Source organism: Drosophila ananassae, chromosome 2R (assembly GCF_017639315.1).
Source record: "Drosophila ananassae strain 14024-0371.13 chromosome 2R, ASM1763931v2, whole genome shotgun sequence".
NCBI lineage: Eukaryota > Metazoa > Arthropoda > Insecta > Diptera > Drosophilidae > Drosophila > Drosophila ananassae.
Window position 1 is genome coordinate 23,798,288 of NC_057928.1, and position 15,275 is coordinate 23,813,562.

A 15,275-nucleotide genomic window follows, 5' to 3' on the forward strand; every position below is an offset into this window, starting at 1 on the left:
AATTTAATTAAAATTGTAAAATATTTGTCGGATTTTGCATAAGCTTGTAAAATCCCATTAATTCACAGAGCAACCCATTGTTGACCGCAACACAATCAAAATATGCAAATTTTATCGCATTAACTCGAGAAACTCGAGAAATGGCCAAATGGCCGAACAGCCAAACAGCCAAATGGGATAGACAGTCGGCGAAGAAATCGCGATGCCCGGGGAACATTTAATTGGGAAATGAGCATCCGCCTATCCGCCAGAGATGTACCTCCCCTTTTTTCGTTTGGACCCAAGGAAATAAGGATAATGGATAATGGCTGGCTCAGTTGGTGGTTCTAAGGTCGCTTGTTTTACCCGCCATGATTTGCATATTTAATACTTTCCCCATTGCTTTTACCGACAATTGCTAGCCGTGTTTGGGCAGCCAGATAAATCGCAGAAAGGCGATTCACTTTATTTATATTATGTAGCACATATTTAGGCGTCTCAAATGGCTGTCTTAAAGTGTCGAAGGATGGCTTACTAATAGCTTTCGGGCATTACATAAATATAAAGGCGACGGGACTTTCTTGCATTATGAAATGTTATGTGCCTTCTTGGTTTGTGGCCATAAAGTGGAATCAAGTTCCGGTTATTTATTCTGGCCAATATGTCAGCGCAAATCCTCTTTGGCCGTCCACACGAGACGGCTGGAAAAGGTGCGATGCGGAATTGACCTAATCCTTCAGCATGCCGTAAGGATATCACCACCGTAGACTAATAAGCACATCAACAGTCGCCACACACACGAGCTCGAATAAAAAGTCAATCCTGTTTAAAATTTTCCATGCTTCACGAAATTCAATGAAAAGTAAAAGGAGCATTGTTGTGTAAAATCCTGAACAACCACTCACATATAACAGGCTCGTGTGTAAGTCCTGATCCAAAAGGCAAGGACACAATAACCGAATATGTCCTTTCTTCCTTGAAGTGTTATTCTTATTGTTACTCATATTTTTCCATAAAATGGTGAATGGTTTTGCAGAAAACCCTATTTCATAAATGTATTAGAAAACATATTTTTTCGGCTACAGTTAATGGATTTGTGATATTTTGTAGCTGCTTGTACCTTTAATTAAAAAGTAGCTAAACCACAAAAAGAAATCTTTTCCTTAAAATATTAACAACATCTGTTGCAATAATTTATACAAGATTTTCGTATCATCCAATTAGGACTGACAAACCTTTATGTGGCAATTAACATTTGATGGACAAGTTAGCTGTTGGATATTGATTCCGCAGGTGACACACATCACTCCCAAATCCCCAAGGGTTGTACCAACTTCCCTATATATCCCTCTTTCATATAGTTGGCCAAAAAGTTTGGATGCACGAAGTAAAGTAGAAACACTTGTAAGTAATCCCGATCTAAGTGAGGAAAGACGTGTATTTGTCAGAACCACATGTTCGCATTTTCATTGAAAGACTCGGCGGAAAATTTGTGTATATATGCTGAGTGGATAAGAATGAGGGGGGATTCAGTGGGCATTCGGAATGCGTAATATAATGTAAATGTAATGAGAAAGCATCATCAATTCCGAGCCAAGTAAATCCCCTTTAAAGCACACGACGACAAATGAAATTGTCTAGTTGGCCTTTTCGAAGTCCTCGTCGCCTAGCCTAATCCTTCAGTACATATAAATGAAATCAAATCCGAAAATTGGATTGAAAAGCAACGCCCACTCATTGCCAGGATATACACATCCACACAGCCACGCAGTTTTCATCCGGGGTGGAAAATGGAAATGGAAACTGTGCTGTGGACACTTAATGTGGCAGCCAAATGTTCAATTGCGGTGTCGCAGGACATGCCGAAGAGAGCGGAGACCGGGATTTTGGTTCGACTCCTTTGTGTTTCGTATTTTGTATTCTGTATTTTGTACTTTGTGTCCTGGGCTCTCGCCAACGAAGTGGCAAAGTGAAGCCGAAAATGTAAACAGAGCCAAATGGAGATCCAATTACTTAAACGGTTAGTCCATTGTTGAATACGCCAGAATTTGCATATTTCTTATTTGTTTGTTGGTTTAGGCCCTGGCTTGAAGGCCGCGACGAAGTGCCACAAAGAAAGTCTACACACTAAAGGATACATACACTCTTATTGTTTAGTCATTAATTTTCAATCTAAGAAAGGCATTCCTCTTCACTTTATAACTAGCTCTTGCCACCCAGAAAACATTCTTTATTGTTTCATAAATTCTATAAAAACATTCTTTTAATTCCCATACGAAAAGAAAGCCTTTTTCATTGCAAATTGTAATAAAGGAGACTTGACACTTTCCCAGATCTGAAATAGAGCATATCTTGTTATATTGTTCCTGGGTACCTACTCATGTACCTCCAGACGTGATACTTGAAGTGATTTTCACCCCAGGACCCAGAGACCCCAGTACTCGGAGAAAGTAAAATGAGACAAAAGTATTTGTTACATCTTTCACATTATATCGAAGGCTGTTTGTTTGCCACAAACAGTAATGATAAAAAATAAAAAAAGAAAACGACCAGCCGAAAATGAGTTGGCAATAATTCTTCGGGTCATTCAGGAAACATGTGTGGCAGTTGTCTTGGTCTCTGAAGGATCTCTGTATATCTATCTTGGTGGTCGTGAACCCAAAATATTGACTCTGACAATCGTTATTGCATTTTCATGGTTGCACGCATGCACCCATAAGTGGTCTTTGGAAAATCACTTTCCATTGATATCGCCCTGTGTCACATGTAAGCGATTGTAAACTGTCACTCAGAGAAAGAAATTCTGGTCAATTGTTGAATGCCCCAACCCACCCAAAAAAAATCCATTCAATTTATTTATTTATTCCACAATTCCTTTTCACTTTTGCAAACTGAAAAGGAAGTATTTCGCACTTTGTAAACGAATGAATCGTACACGTATGTATTTCTCATCACCATCAGTAGGAAGCCATGCACTTGAAAATATTATATGGATTTTAAAGATTTTTAAATACGATATATTAAGACTATTATAAGATGAAATACATACTCAGAGGCACATTTCTTTTTAATTCTTAATACTTATCTCTCTCAACTGCATATATTTTTAAGCAAGAGTTGATTATATTGTAGTTTCTATACTCTCTATTCTATACTATACATACTAAACTTTCTATTTAATTTTTCCAGTGCATGTATGAAACATCAGTCGGAGCAATTTAGTACTTCGTCAAAAAAAAGAACAACGCTCGTCTGCGGCTGTAGGAAACATGTATCTCAGCAAGTCAACAAAAAATGAGGATGTGACTAAAGATGAGCATGAGGTTGAGGATGAAGATGAGGCTACCACTGCCCAGGGGGTCGGGATGCGAACTAATGCCCCGGCGAGCTGAGCAACCCTCTTGTCAGGACCATTGTTTGGACTTGTTCTGGCGAAACAAACCCAAGTCCCGTGTCCATAGTCCAGTGAGTCCCCGGGCCAAGCCAAAGCCAGAGTCAAAGCCAAACCAAACCGATACCCGCTATGACAAGGAAATAAGACAACGACAAACTGGCAGCATTCGCTGTAGATTAGCCCGCCCGATCACCGCAAATAAACAAGTTCACAAATAAGCAAGGAGCATTGTGTGTTTTTCGCGGCCCTCGGACGAGATCCCCGACATCTCTTTGGATGAGAACCAAAAGTCAACTAGCGCCCGCTGTGCCATCGGGCTATCCACTCGGGCTGCTCTCTGCTCCTCCGCACCGCACGACACTGGGGACTGGGACTCAGATTTGAACTGAGACTGGGATCGTTGGCGGATTTGAATCCGGTTGAGTCCCAGCACACACAGCCTATTACAATTGCACAAACAATAAATAATTATTATGTTTATGTTGCGGTCCTTTGTTTGCGTTATTAAAACATTTTTCACGTAGAGCTCAGAAATCAGAAAGTGACTTGCCTTTTGTTTATACTCTTGAAAAATTAAGCAAAAATGTACAAATATTTTTACCAGGTTTATGATTTATGCAACTTCCACTAAATAAACCAAAATTTAACTATGAACCCTAAATTTTCAACATTTTAAAGACTTTAAAGATACCTTAAAGGTGTGTCCCTTAGGTATTACATCTTATACCTTTAGGCTTAGAAAATTTTACTTATTATTTTTATTAAAATGTTTAACAAACTAAGACAGCATGTTCCCCACTCCAAACTATTTAAATTTCTTAATCTGGAATCATAAAACACACTCAAAATCAAAATATTGTTTTTCCCAGTCCCCGAGTTTTGAAGACGGATGCGCTAAAAGGGTTTCGAGGTGCCAGTTTCATATTTTCAATGTTATGAATAGCGCTGCTGGAGAGCCCTATAACACGTGCCGGGTGCCATATTGTTACAGTTGCTGCCCGGGGCTATACTCTATGGTATACCAGTGGGTGTGGGAATGTGGGGTGTTGGATGTTGGGGTGTTAACACAATCATTGTGTGTCTGTGCTTACAGAAAACAGGGAGCACAGAACAGAAAACAGGAAAGCAAGAAAGCAGGAAAGCCCACCCCCGTCGAACAGACGTCGATGCTGCAAATGATGAGTTGTGCCTAATTCATAACCACATCGAACGAATTAACTCACAGTATGGAACCGCCCGAAAGATTTCGGAGGTGGTAGTGTGATATTTGGTGGTGTCGTCAGAATCCGGGATGTGGAAGCGGTACGCTGCATGTTTAAATCCGGCTTCTTCATACACGTGTCGCAATTCGTCTGGGCGAGATATTTACAAGCGGACCGGGGGCTTGAAAGTGAAATTAATTACGGTAACGAAGGGTAAGTGTCACCAACCGGATGCGTACCAAATGGATGGCTGAGGACGAGCTCTGCCTTAATATATTTGCCAGATAAGTATCTGCCCAATGGCAGTATCATACAATAGATTCTCCCCAACTCCCCATTGAAATTTTTGAAAAAGATTTTTACGTATCGAGAGCCTTATTCCATTTTTTATGTTGGTGTTAAATAAGGAAAGTAAAATATCATTTAAATGTCTTCTCTTTTATCTCAAACTTCTGATAATTCAGCAGTAGATGTTTATTTGCCTACAGTCATGGGCAGAAATGTTCATTAACTTTGGAATAGCATACAACCCGAGCTTGGACAAGTGTTTACATAAGTCTTGAGTTTTAACTGAAAACATCATTTTCCGTCTGAGAGCGCCGTAAAATCAAGTGGTTCGCTCCCGTATTCGTGTTGCAACGTTCCCGTATTCGAAACCTAACAACGCCGGGACGGTCGTCCAAATAAGAGCACATACTCGTACATATATATTCTGTGCAGCTGCCACAGTATTTGCGAAAGAAACGCTAATTAATTTAATGAAACCTGTCTGTTTCCACAGGCCCTGGAGAGTCCTTGGCTTCTTTGTATTTGCGAACTTATTTACATGTAAATTTCAGCTTTTTTTTTTACGAAAAATAAGACTATTTATAAAATACTAAAAATGTACAGAGGATCGTTAAATGCAAATTAATTGACGTAATTTATATGGGGGTTGAAATCAAGACTGGTATTAATTAATTTTATATTTTGATAGGAATTCCTCATGTTTAAGAAAGTATTTTGGATTATTAATTGATTTCCAAACTAATAATTCCCATGAATAACTTTCTAATTAAGCCATCAGTGACCACAAGGGTTGATCTTCCAGAAAGGAAACTTTGGTGAAAATATAGTAACAGTTTTTATTTGTATGCCACCTTATCGCTATGTTTAAATCCGGCACGTGCATCGCCCGCAATGACTCTGTTCAAGTTAAAAACAAATCCATGAATATATTACTGAAATAATTAACGATATCACCGGGCCAGGCCGAAGGAATAGGCCATAGTAAGTCGAACGCGTGCGCAAACCGGCTGTAATCATCGTTATCTAATAAGGGCATTGGGAACCAGCGCTCTTCCACAAATATTTGCCTACTTCAATCCGTCATTTGGAAGTCACATGCGTGAGAATGGTAAACAAACCGGGCGGACGGCGGACGGCGGACGGCGGACTGCGAACGGTGGATGGGAGACCCGAGCTATGGGTACTGACTACTCACAGTCACCCCCGTTAAATCCTGATGACGGAGGCTGACTCAATTTTACGTTTCAAGATCTGGGCCAATACGTCCTTCGGCCACCCGGAAAAGTCAACCGGCGAGTCCGTGGGCGACTACAAAGTTAGACGCTGTGCATTTTAGCGGATGGTTCTCATCCGCAACACGTGTCACTCGACCGACCGCCGGCCTCCTCCTAGATACGCAGTGCACACAATCCATTCCTGGCTTTCACATAAAAAGCAATAAACTAAAATTAAGTCAGAAAACGTGTCAAAGTCAGTACTCACTGTACTGACAGTGAGGCAAAGACAAACATAAACAGCGAGCGTTGGTCCTTGTTTACCTTAATAAAGCCGGTTTCGTTACTCCACTGAGAGTGGTGGCGGTGGCGGTGGTTCGTGTGCCAAAAGGCAATGAGGAGGCCGGATCGGTGGGTGCTTTTCGATTTTACGCGCCATGGATATTAATACCCTGGATGCGAATTATCCTGCAATTGAGTTATGACGCCCAACATAAAGTGACACTTTCTATATGTGGGAACTAGCGTTTTTAAAATAGACCGTGAAATTCGTACATGAAGTCAGCGAATTTTGTTAAGACCATGAGAAGGCAATAAAAGTGTATCAAAAGTTTCTTTAAAGTCTATAAATTGTATGCCAAATAATGCCAGAAGAATTATTATTTTAAGAGCATATCAAATAATATAACTTTGTTGCTAAAATGCAATTACAAAAACCCTTGAAAGGGATTTGCTTAACTCTCATAGATAAATGGTAAATAAAACTTATCAAAAACTATTTTAGCAGTATCAAAAAATGATACATCCCAACCCCATATTTGTTTTTCTTCTGTGTCTATATAAATAATAAAAACTCATTCCATTTTACATGGATACTGGTGACTGGGGAAAAAGACTTAACAAAGGCACTGTCTTCTTAAGTGCAAACATTTGTTTGGCTGACATTATGTCAAAATTAATTTGGTTGTACCCAGTGGATTTTATTTCTCCTATCTTGAGGAGATTCTTATCTTGTTAATTCTGCGATTCATTTTATGGCTAAACCATATACGAAGAGCGGCCCTTTTTGTTTTATAATTTATTTTGATCAGGCCGCGGCATGCATTTTCGATTGATATTGATGGTTCCTTCTGCAGAAACATGTTTTGCTCATCAATGAATTGGCACTGAACCTGTTTGCCTTACCTCATTTAGTCTAAGGACCTGCCTTGTTTTACGCAATAAAACCCAGCGCAAAAAAAAAAGACAAGGAGGCTGAAGAAACTTTCACATAGGGAAAAAACACAGATACTAAATTACGATTCGGCTTTGTTTTAAGTTGTTTGTTGGATTAACATAATACATATGTATGTATCATCATGCCTTTTTTAGTCTTCCATAAAGTTTTATCGTAGAATTCTAAAATTTTGGGTCACAAACGTTAGCTCCATATTTTCATGCTTTAAGTAAAAGTCGGAAATAAATAAGTCATGACGATTTTGTTCAATTAATTTGAATGCCTTGGCCAGCGGAACGGATGTATTCTGAATATAAAACAACACATCTCCTTGGACTTCCTCACTGAAATAAGACATTCTAAAAACTTATTTAGAATATATAAGAAATAACTTACAGTAAATACACATTTCCAAAATGTCTTACCAAAAACTGGGTAATAACCTGTATTATATTTTGCTTGTCAATTGACGATTTTCCAGGTCTACCAAAAAGTAAAAATTTTCGATAAGATTATAATATGAATAAGCTTTACTTACCCTATTTCGTAACCAGTTACATGGTGTCTTATTTTTAGCATTAAAATTAGGCCACGTCTTTGGCTATTTTTATAACTATCGACATTTCCAAATTGCACTATCTTTCCACGTTTTATCAAAGCCAATCGATTGCACAGAGACTGAAAGTCCTCAATATTGTTGGAGGACAATAGTATAGTGCTACCAAATTCGTTGACTCGTTTTAAAACATCCAAAACATCAGCTCTATGGGCTTTTTCGACACCAGCCGTGGGCTCATCCAAAATAATTAAAGGAGGTGTTCCAATTACCGAAATTGCAGTACTTAACTTCCGTTTATCACTTATCGTATACTTTTTTGATTTCTTATCTAGATGTTCCTTGAAGTTGAGATTTTCCGCCAGTTCTTCGCTTACAACCTTGACTTTTCTTGGCCTTATGCCTCGAATCAGACAAAATATTTTTAAATTTTCTCTACCCGTAAATTTTGGATCGAAATAATCTCTTTGTGGACAAAAACCCAAATACTTATAGGCTTTGAATTTATTTTTATTGTGGCTGTGAACATCCACTCCCTTCACCAATATCCGGCCCATAGACAAATTATGCTTGGATACTATGAGTTTGTTCAGGCCCGTCTTGCCGGATCTTTCGCCAACCAATCCCAGGACATCCATTCTAAAAAAGTTGATATACTCTTAGCTTGATTTTCTAATTAAAAGGTAGTACCTACGGTTTAAGCATCACAGATATATCCCGTATGGGAGTTCTGGAATGACGTTTAGTTACTTTATCCAAAATTAGACTATGATTACGCTGTTCATTCCGAGTCATCCTGTCTGAAGTACAACCGCTCTCAGATCCTCTGTTTTGACCTGAAATACTAATAAAAAAAATATTAAAATTGGATGGGACTTAAATATTGTTTCATATAAACATACAGTCTCTTATTTTTTCCCAATCCCTTCTCATAGAGTAAAAGGAGCAAAAAATAAAGCATAGCTAAAACTATAAGTATCACAATATATGGTAAACCAGCCCAGATGCAGGTCGTATGTGGATGGGTCTCTGGAAGATAATGATTTGAAAATATACTCGGTGCGCACAAATTTCCCTTTATTTTTATTCCCATTATTCAGGGCCTGTAAGTGTGAAAAGGGGAGCAAGGAAGGATTCCAACCCTTAAACATTTCAATGTGTATACAAATATTTTGTAAGATAAGATAACTTTATTGGGTTTGACGGCATGACTTACCACATCCTCCATAACGTTTATCATTTCTTCCTTTACAAACTTCATAAGATGACTTGTGAATGCAAATTGAATGGACCAGAGCGATTGCAGTATAAATCGGCACCAAATAGAATACTCCGAAAGGTACATCCGGGGCAGCTAGCACAAAGGGTATAGCTAAATAGGAATTAATGTTAAGAAAAGTTAAGAAGACCCTATTTTATTTTCTAACCCATCAAAAACAGAAGAAGTATAGGTATTATCCATCCGAAAATTTTTCTTTTAAACAATTGCATTAAAAGATACAAGAATGGTAACTGTGCCAAGTTGAATAAAATCAGTGCATAGGCATAGCCCACTACCATAAAGAATACAAGTCATATTTTGGATTTTTTTTACTATTTAAAACCATATTCACCCGTCTCGTCGTTGAATTCCTTGTCCATAATAAGGTACATTATTATGAGTAACAATATTGATAAAATGGATAGCCACATCCAGTCCCAAAGCAGGTGAGAAAGCCAAAAGGTGGCCATATTTAAGCCCTCCACTTGTTGCAAGAGTTTGAATCCGATCACTCGTTCTCTTATAATAGAAGCAGCAAAGAATCCACTAAAAATACTCAAAACTAAGAACAGCAAATAAAAAGCACCACTTTCAAAACATTCCACTTGCAGAACAGTCGAATTTACATTATATTGAATAGACCGATAAGGGTGATTATAAAAATCGATGCTTTTCTTGGGTATTTCAATTTTTTCATCAGTACAAGCACGATTTAATACATCTCTGTCAAATGGAGTTGAATAAAAATGGGATAATAACAAATATATATTATAGTTATAAGTATATGAATTTAAAGATCTTACGCATTGGCGAATTTTCCCATTATTGCTGCACAAACTGCTTCGGAATGCAACCATTTAGTGCTGTAATAAGTCAAAATCTCACATTTATTTATTTGCAGGGCAAGAATATATTTTTCATTATAACTCTCTCGATTTTTATTTAGATCTTCTTCCCTAATATAATCGAGATGGCAGGAACTTTTTTGTTGAAGTGCCGATACTAGGGAATGTCTTTCTTTTTCGGATTTTTTTGTTACAAATGCATAGCTGCAATTAGATCCATAGGACTTTAAATCCAAAAGAAAGGGTTCTTGTGAAACAAAATTTCGACTGTTTTCGTCTCTGTATTTCAGTGGAACGGGTAAGCTTTTGAATCGTGTGAGTAATCCTGCAGCGGCCATCAGCAGCGTCAGTAGGAGTGGAAAGAAAAAAAGGCAATTGTGCTTGGTGTGGTACACCTTTTTAAGGCACATGGCCTTCCATTGATTGCAGCACAGTCGACAGCCCCTTAGAAGGCACTCGTCGGGCGCGGATGTGTTGCTCATCAGGTTGCACTTACTAAATCCATTGCAAGCCGGTGTGGTGGCGTTCACAAACTTCTCAATGATCGGTGTGGTTCCAATCTGAATGGCTTCCATATTGTAACTGTGTTCGGATCCCTCCAACTCCCTTAGCAATGGCACTATCGATCGACAACTGGTTTGGGGAATATTGTAGGATACCTCACAGGGCCTGTCACCGGATGAACTGGTGTCTGGTATATGCTTTAAAACCATATTAGTTATTATGGGCTCTACACTTATTTGTCCCTGGGAGCAAACCTAAAAAATAAAAATAATGAATATAAAGATCAAAAACGAAACTGGTTCTGAATATTAAAGATATCTGAAACTTGACAAAAAATCTAAGCTAAAAAATATATTCACTGATTATTGGCCAAGAGAAAGAAATCGCTAGGTGCCATATCGCTAGGAGACCCCCTAAAAAATTTAACAAAAAATCTAAACAATATTTTGTTCTGAGATTTTGATGCAGAATTACGGAGAATCGATTTTCAAATCGTTTAAGGTATTGCGCTCAAGAATCGTATAGAAATTGGCTAAGATATAGCTGGGGGGGATTCGCCGGGGGGATATAGTGGTTACATGCACATTCGACGATTTTTGAAGGGGACCCCCTGGAAAATCTAACAAAAAATCTAAAAAATATTTTGTTCTAAGATTTTGATGCAGAATGATGGAGAATCGATCTAAAAATCGTTTAAGGTATTCCGCTCAGGAATCGTACGGAAATTGGCTAAGATATACCCATCGCTGGGGGGATATAGTGGTTACATGCGCATTCGAAGATTTTTGAAGGGGACCCCCTAGTAAATTTGGCAAAAAATCTAAAAAATATTTTTTTCTGAGATTTTGATGCAGAATGACGGAGAATCAATCTACAAATCGTTTAAGGTATTCCGTTAAAGAATCGGATGGAAACTGGCTAAGATATAGCCATCGCTGGGGGCCATATAGTGGCTACATGCACATTCGAAGATTTTTGAAGGGTCCCCTAGACCAAAGAAACTTTAGAAGTTAAATTTTACAAAAATTAGCAAAAATATAAAATATTTATTGTTTTGAGATTTTAAGTAATGTTTATATTATTGCATACTTACAGGGCTTACTTCCGCTTTGTAAGGGATGCAATAACGAATATTTTGTAGCATACTTTTATTGGCTTATTACCCGCGAAAATAAAAACAACTACATTTCCATTTTTTTGCCATAACTTACCAATTGATAACCAGAACCATAAGAATTTCTCAAAAAAACAGAAGTTCCATTGAAAATTATTTGCCCATCGCATAATATAGCCACCCGATCAGCCAGAAAATCCGCTTCTTCGATATGGTACGTGGTCACAATTATGGTGCGACATCGTTTCTCCGACTGCAGGAAGTCCCACATCAATCTCCGCTCACTGGGCTCCAGTCCTTCGGTCGGTTCGTCCAAAATGATTATCCGGGGATCACCACAAAATGCACAAGCAACCGAAAGCCTCTTTCTGTCGGAATCAGATAAGTTTCGAGCTTTCACAGATGCGACGTTGTCGAGGTCCAAAGCTTTCAAATACTTCTGGGTAGAACGCTTTTTTGATACTCCACGTTTCGGACCACCCCGCAGAGATGAAAAGAAATCGAGATGTTCTTTGACCGTTAATGAACCGAAGAGAGGTCTATGCTGTGGCGACAAGCCCAACGAAGATCGGGCAGCACTATGTCTTTTAATAATATCATAATCATCGACTTTTACCCATCCGGAATTTCCGGGGCTACTGCCGGAAATCGAATTAGCTGCGGCCGACTTACCCGAATCGGATAGGCCCAGTATAGTAGTTATTTGATCATCGTACATGTTCATGGTGAAGTTTTTCAGAGGCATTTTATTTTTTTGCCATTTATTAATCATATGGGCTTGCACCACAGCAGGATGGTCGTATCCTTTCTTAGAATGTGAGGTACGCAGTTTTGAAACCCCATATCTTCCCGGAAAACATAACTCAATAAAAAGACACAGGATCAAAGATGCTGCTGCCACAATTAACATTATTATCGGAATGTCCACAAAATTATGGGGTAAATTTCCTTCATTAGAGGCCTTAAATAGATTCCCTGTATGAGTAATGCTATTCATTCTCAATCCATCGCTCTCAGCTTCGGAATGAATAATTTCGCCAAGACCAACTAAGAAGGCATATTGAAATAAGATGTATAATACATATCTCAAAATCAATACAGTTGGCTTCAAAAATATGTACAGGAGATAACCAAGAATGCAAAAGAAAGCCACTACAAATGCTGATAATATGACTTTTTGAAGTAAACTGTTCAGTAAAAAGCAAAAACAAATGCCCGATACTGACCAAATTGAAAAAAATAGCAATAAGGCTGTAAAAGAAGAGCAGTTTAAAATGTTTCCATTGTTGCAGATAGGTGCCTGGAAAAAGGGCAAGTTTAATAAAAAAAAATTAAATAAGCCTGATACTTACTTTCAATACAAAAACAGTTAAAACATTAATGACACTTAATACAATTAAAGAAGAAACAAACCAGCATAGATAGTGAAAAAACCGATTTGCTCCAGCAATATTCATTAAATCATTTAGCTGCTTTGTCTTTTCTGTTTGCATATACTGAGCATATGCAAATTTGAGTTCCCAATAAATATAATAATTATATTTCCTGAACTTACCATTACCAGCCGAACGAAAGGATAAATATAGAGGATACCCAAGTAAAAGGGCAATACATTTTCACCAAGTTCCTTGATTGGATCTTGAAGCTTTTCATAGAAGTCCTTTTTATTTGCTTTATCAAAAATGAATGGTCTGGATAATATTCTCACTTTGCTGTCTTTGTACACCTGGGCAACTTTACTTATATCTTTATTGTTTAAAAATGCTGTTATGGCATATATTATTTGTACGAATCCCTCGTTTTTATAATAAGATGTTGTCTCAATTGTTTCCGATTTTATCTTATCTGTTTCCCACACCTCAATTGGTGCACTTCGAAGAGTACTGGGGAAGCGAATGGTTACGTTTCTGTAATCTTTATTCGATTTCCAACCGATACCGCCCAAATAGTTTCCGTTAAATAGCTTCTCTTCCAAATCGCTTTCAGACTCGACCTCAAGAACGTTTCTCAACTTTAAGGCATTTTTCAAGGCAGATGCAAGTGATGCGGTTATTGAGTCTTCGTTCGAATATAACAACAGGACCTTCTCAGGACTCATTTCTGCAACGCTCTCCATTGTATTACTTTAATTTTAAAAAGCTAAGTATTAAAAATATACAAGATTGCCGTACGACTTACTATAGGCTGTTGAGTTTTACATTATTTCCTAGCATTCCATCACTCCGTATGAAACAATGTGATGGGTTTTCGCCATTTTGCCTACACCGCATCCAAACCAAATGTAACATAAGCATTGGCAAAAGGAGATAAATTATAATGTCTATTCTGGTATAAGTTTTGAAATTTTTGCACAATATTGTCAGGCATTTTAACGCCATTATACTGTTTTGAAGCTATTGATCTATAACTATTAATTTATTGTGATGTGTTTATCATTAAACTATTAAAGGATTGATGTAATCAAGTTTCTTTTTTCAACAAACAGTTCATGGCTTACTTGCCACAATTTCAATGGTTGATTACATCGGGTTTCAGGAATAGTCGCAGGATCCCTTGAGTGATGATGACGGGAGTTTGGAACCTTAAAAATGTACAAACTTGTAAAATTATCCAAAGAATATTTATATTCTATATTTATCGAAACTTTTTTTATTAAATGTATCAGTTACAAAAGTTAACGCCGACCAGATGCGCGGCCCCTTCCGCGTCCCCGTGGTCCACCTCGTCCTCGAGCTCCTCGGCCTCGGCCGCGATTGCCCACACGACCACTGTCCTTCTTTTTTGTCTTGGACTTGGGGGTGTCATCTATCAGCAGCGTCTCCAGCGGCAGACTGTCCGGCAGAATAAAGTATCGAATGTTGTTGCCGCGAATGCTCAGTGTCTCCAAGTGGACGGGATCCCTGTTCTTGATGGTCATCCGCACACTCTTCAGGTGGGTATTCATAGCCACATCCACACCAGTGATGGTGCCATGTATTTGAGTACCATTCTTTAACTCGATGGTCACAGTCTCGTGACTCAGCTTCATCAAAAACCTAAAAAATAAAGGATATTAGCACGTTTCTTTGAAAAATAGACGCCAGTATGTTGAAAACCTTGACTACCGCTATATATTCACGATTATTCTAAAATAAATATAACCTTCCTGAAATGTAGCAAGTTGTTGCATTATTTTTTGTACAGAATGAAGATTTTTTTTGAGAATCTGCAAATTGGCCATACTGGTGTCTTAAAAGTGAGACTCCAGAGGCCTATTGTCGTGCAAAATACCAAGATGCTCTTTTGCATGTATGTAGTTTAAAAATAAATGCTTAAATATATTATTGTAAGCGTAGAAAGCTTCAAAAGCAAATATTTGTAAAAAAGAGGTAATATTTCATTTATATTTTAAGTTTTTAACAAAAACCATATACAAATACAACACTCGGTGGCATCACTCGAGACATGTGTAAAACAGCAACTTCAAAATCGTGGAATATCAGCGACTTCAAGAATTTTAGCGGACAAGGCGATACTAATATTGAGTAATACAAAGCATACCTCACTAATTTCATGTTTTTCCTGGTTTTCCAATCTTTTTTCTGCAAAAAAACGCGCACAAACAATGCCGGCTAGTTTACTTTGGTTAAGTGTTGTACATCTTGTGTCAAGATAGCAACACTACTCGGCGTGACAATATATCGAAAAAATGTGGGGTATAAA

At 38.0% G+C, this 15,275-nt stretch overlaps 2 protein-coding genes across 8 annotated transcripts; both read right to left on the reverse strand.

Annotated features, from left to right (window-relative positions):
* Positions 1 to 7,368: 7,368 nt before the first annotated feature.
* On the reverse strand, positions 7,369 to 14,189 carry LOC6507739 (retinal-specific phospholipid-transporting ATPase ABCA4). 7 transcript variants are annotated; one of them, XM_014909952.3, is made up of 13 exons: positions 13,752 to 14,175; positions 13,129 to 13,696; positions 12,926 to 13,069; positions 11,671 to 12,873; positions 9,914 to 10,713; positions 9,463 to 9,833; positions 9,277 to 9,402; positions 9,066 to 9,221; positions 8,752 to 8,878; positions 8,544 to 8,693; positions 7,832 to 8,488; positions 7,690 to 7,776; positions 7,369 to 7,637 (listed from the first exon to the last, which is right to left on the reverse strand). In XM_014909952.3, the coding sequence occupies exons 1-13, from the start codon at positions 13,949 to 13,951 to the stop codon at positions 7,463 to 7,465; spliced, it is 4,764 nt and encodes a 1,587-aa protein (XP_014765438.1). In that variant the 5' UTR covers positions 13,952 to 14,175; the 3' UTR covers positions 7,369 to 7,462. The 7 variants fall into 7 exon arrangements, 5 of the variants coding, with proteins under 5 accessions (XP_014765438.1, XP_014765441.1, XP_032310833.1 ...); XM_014909955.3 differs by lacking the exon at positions 12,926 to 13,069; XM_014909956.3 differs by lacking the exons at positions 7,369 to 7,637; positions 7,690 to 7,776 and having other exon boundaries at positions 8,419 to 8,488; positions 8,540 to 8,693; positions 13,752 to 14,185.
* Positions 14,190 to 14,193: 4 nt separating this feature from the next.
* LOC6507738 (probable small nuclear ribonucleoprotein Sm D1) lies at positions 14,194 to 15,259 on the reverse strand. The gene is made up of 2 exons (XM_001956209.4): positions 15,114 to 15,259; positions 14,194 to 14,608 (listed from the first exon to the last, which is right to left on the reverse strand). The coding sequence occupies exons 1-2, from the start codon at positions 15,125 to 15,127 to the stop codon at positions 14,248 to 14,250; spliced, it is 375 nt and encodes a 124-aa protein (XP_001956245.1). The 5' UTR covers positions 15,128 to 15,259; the 3' UTR covers positions 14,194 to 14,247.
* Positions 15,260 to 15,275: the final 16 nt, after the last annotated feature.

Coding starts and splice junctions, on each gene's coding strand:
- LOC6507739 (XM_014909952.3), bottom strand. CDS start 13,951: ATGGCGTTAAAATGCCTGACAATATTGTGCAAAAATTTCAAAACTTAT. Junction 13,070..13,128: donor CTTTCGTTCGGCTGGTAATG/GTAAGTTCAGGA, acceptor GCATATGCTCAG/TATATGCAAACAGAAAAGAC. Junction 12,874..12,925: donor TAACTGTTTTTGTATTGAAA/GTAAGTATCAGG, acceptor CCCTTTTTCCAG/GCACCTATCTGCAACAATGG.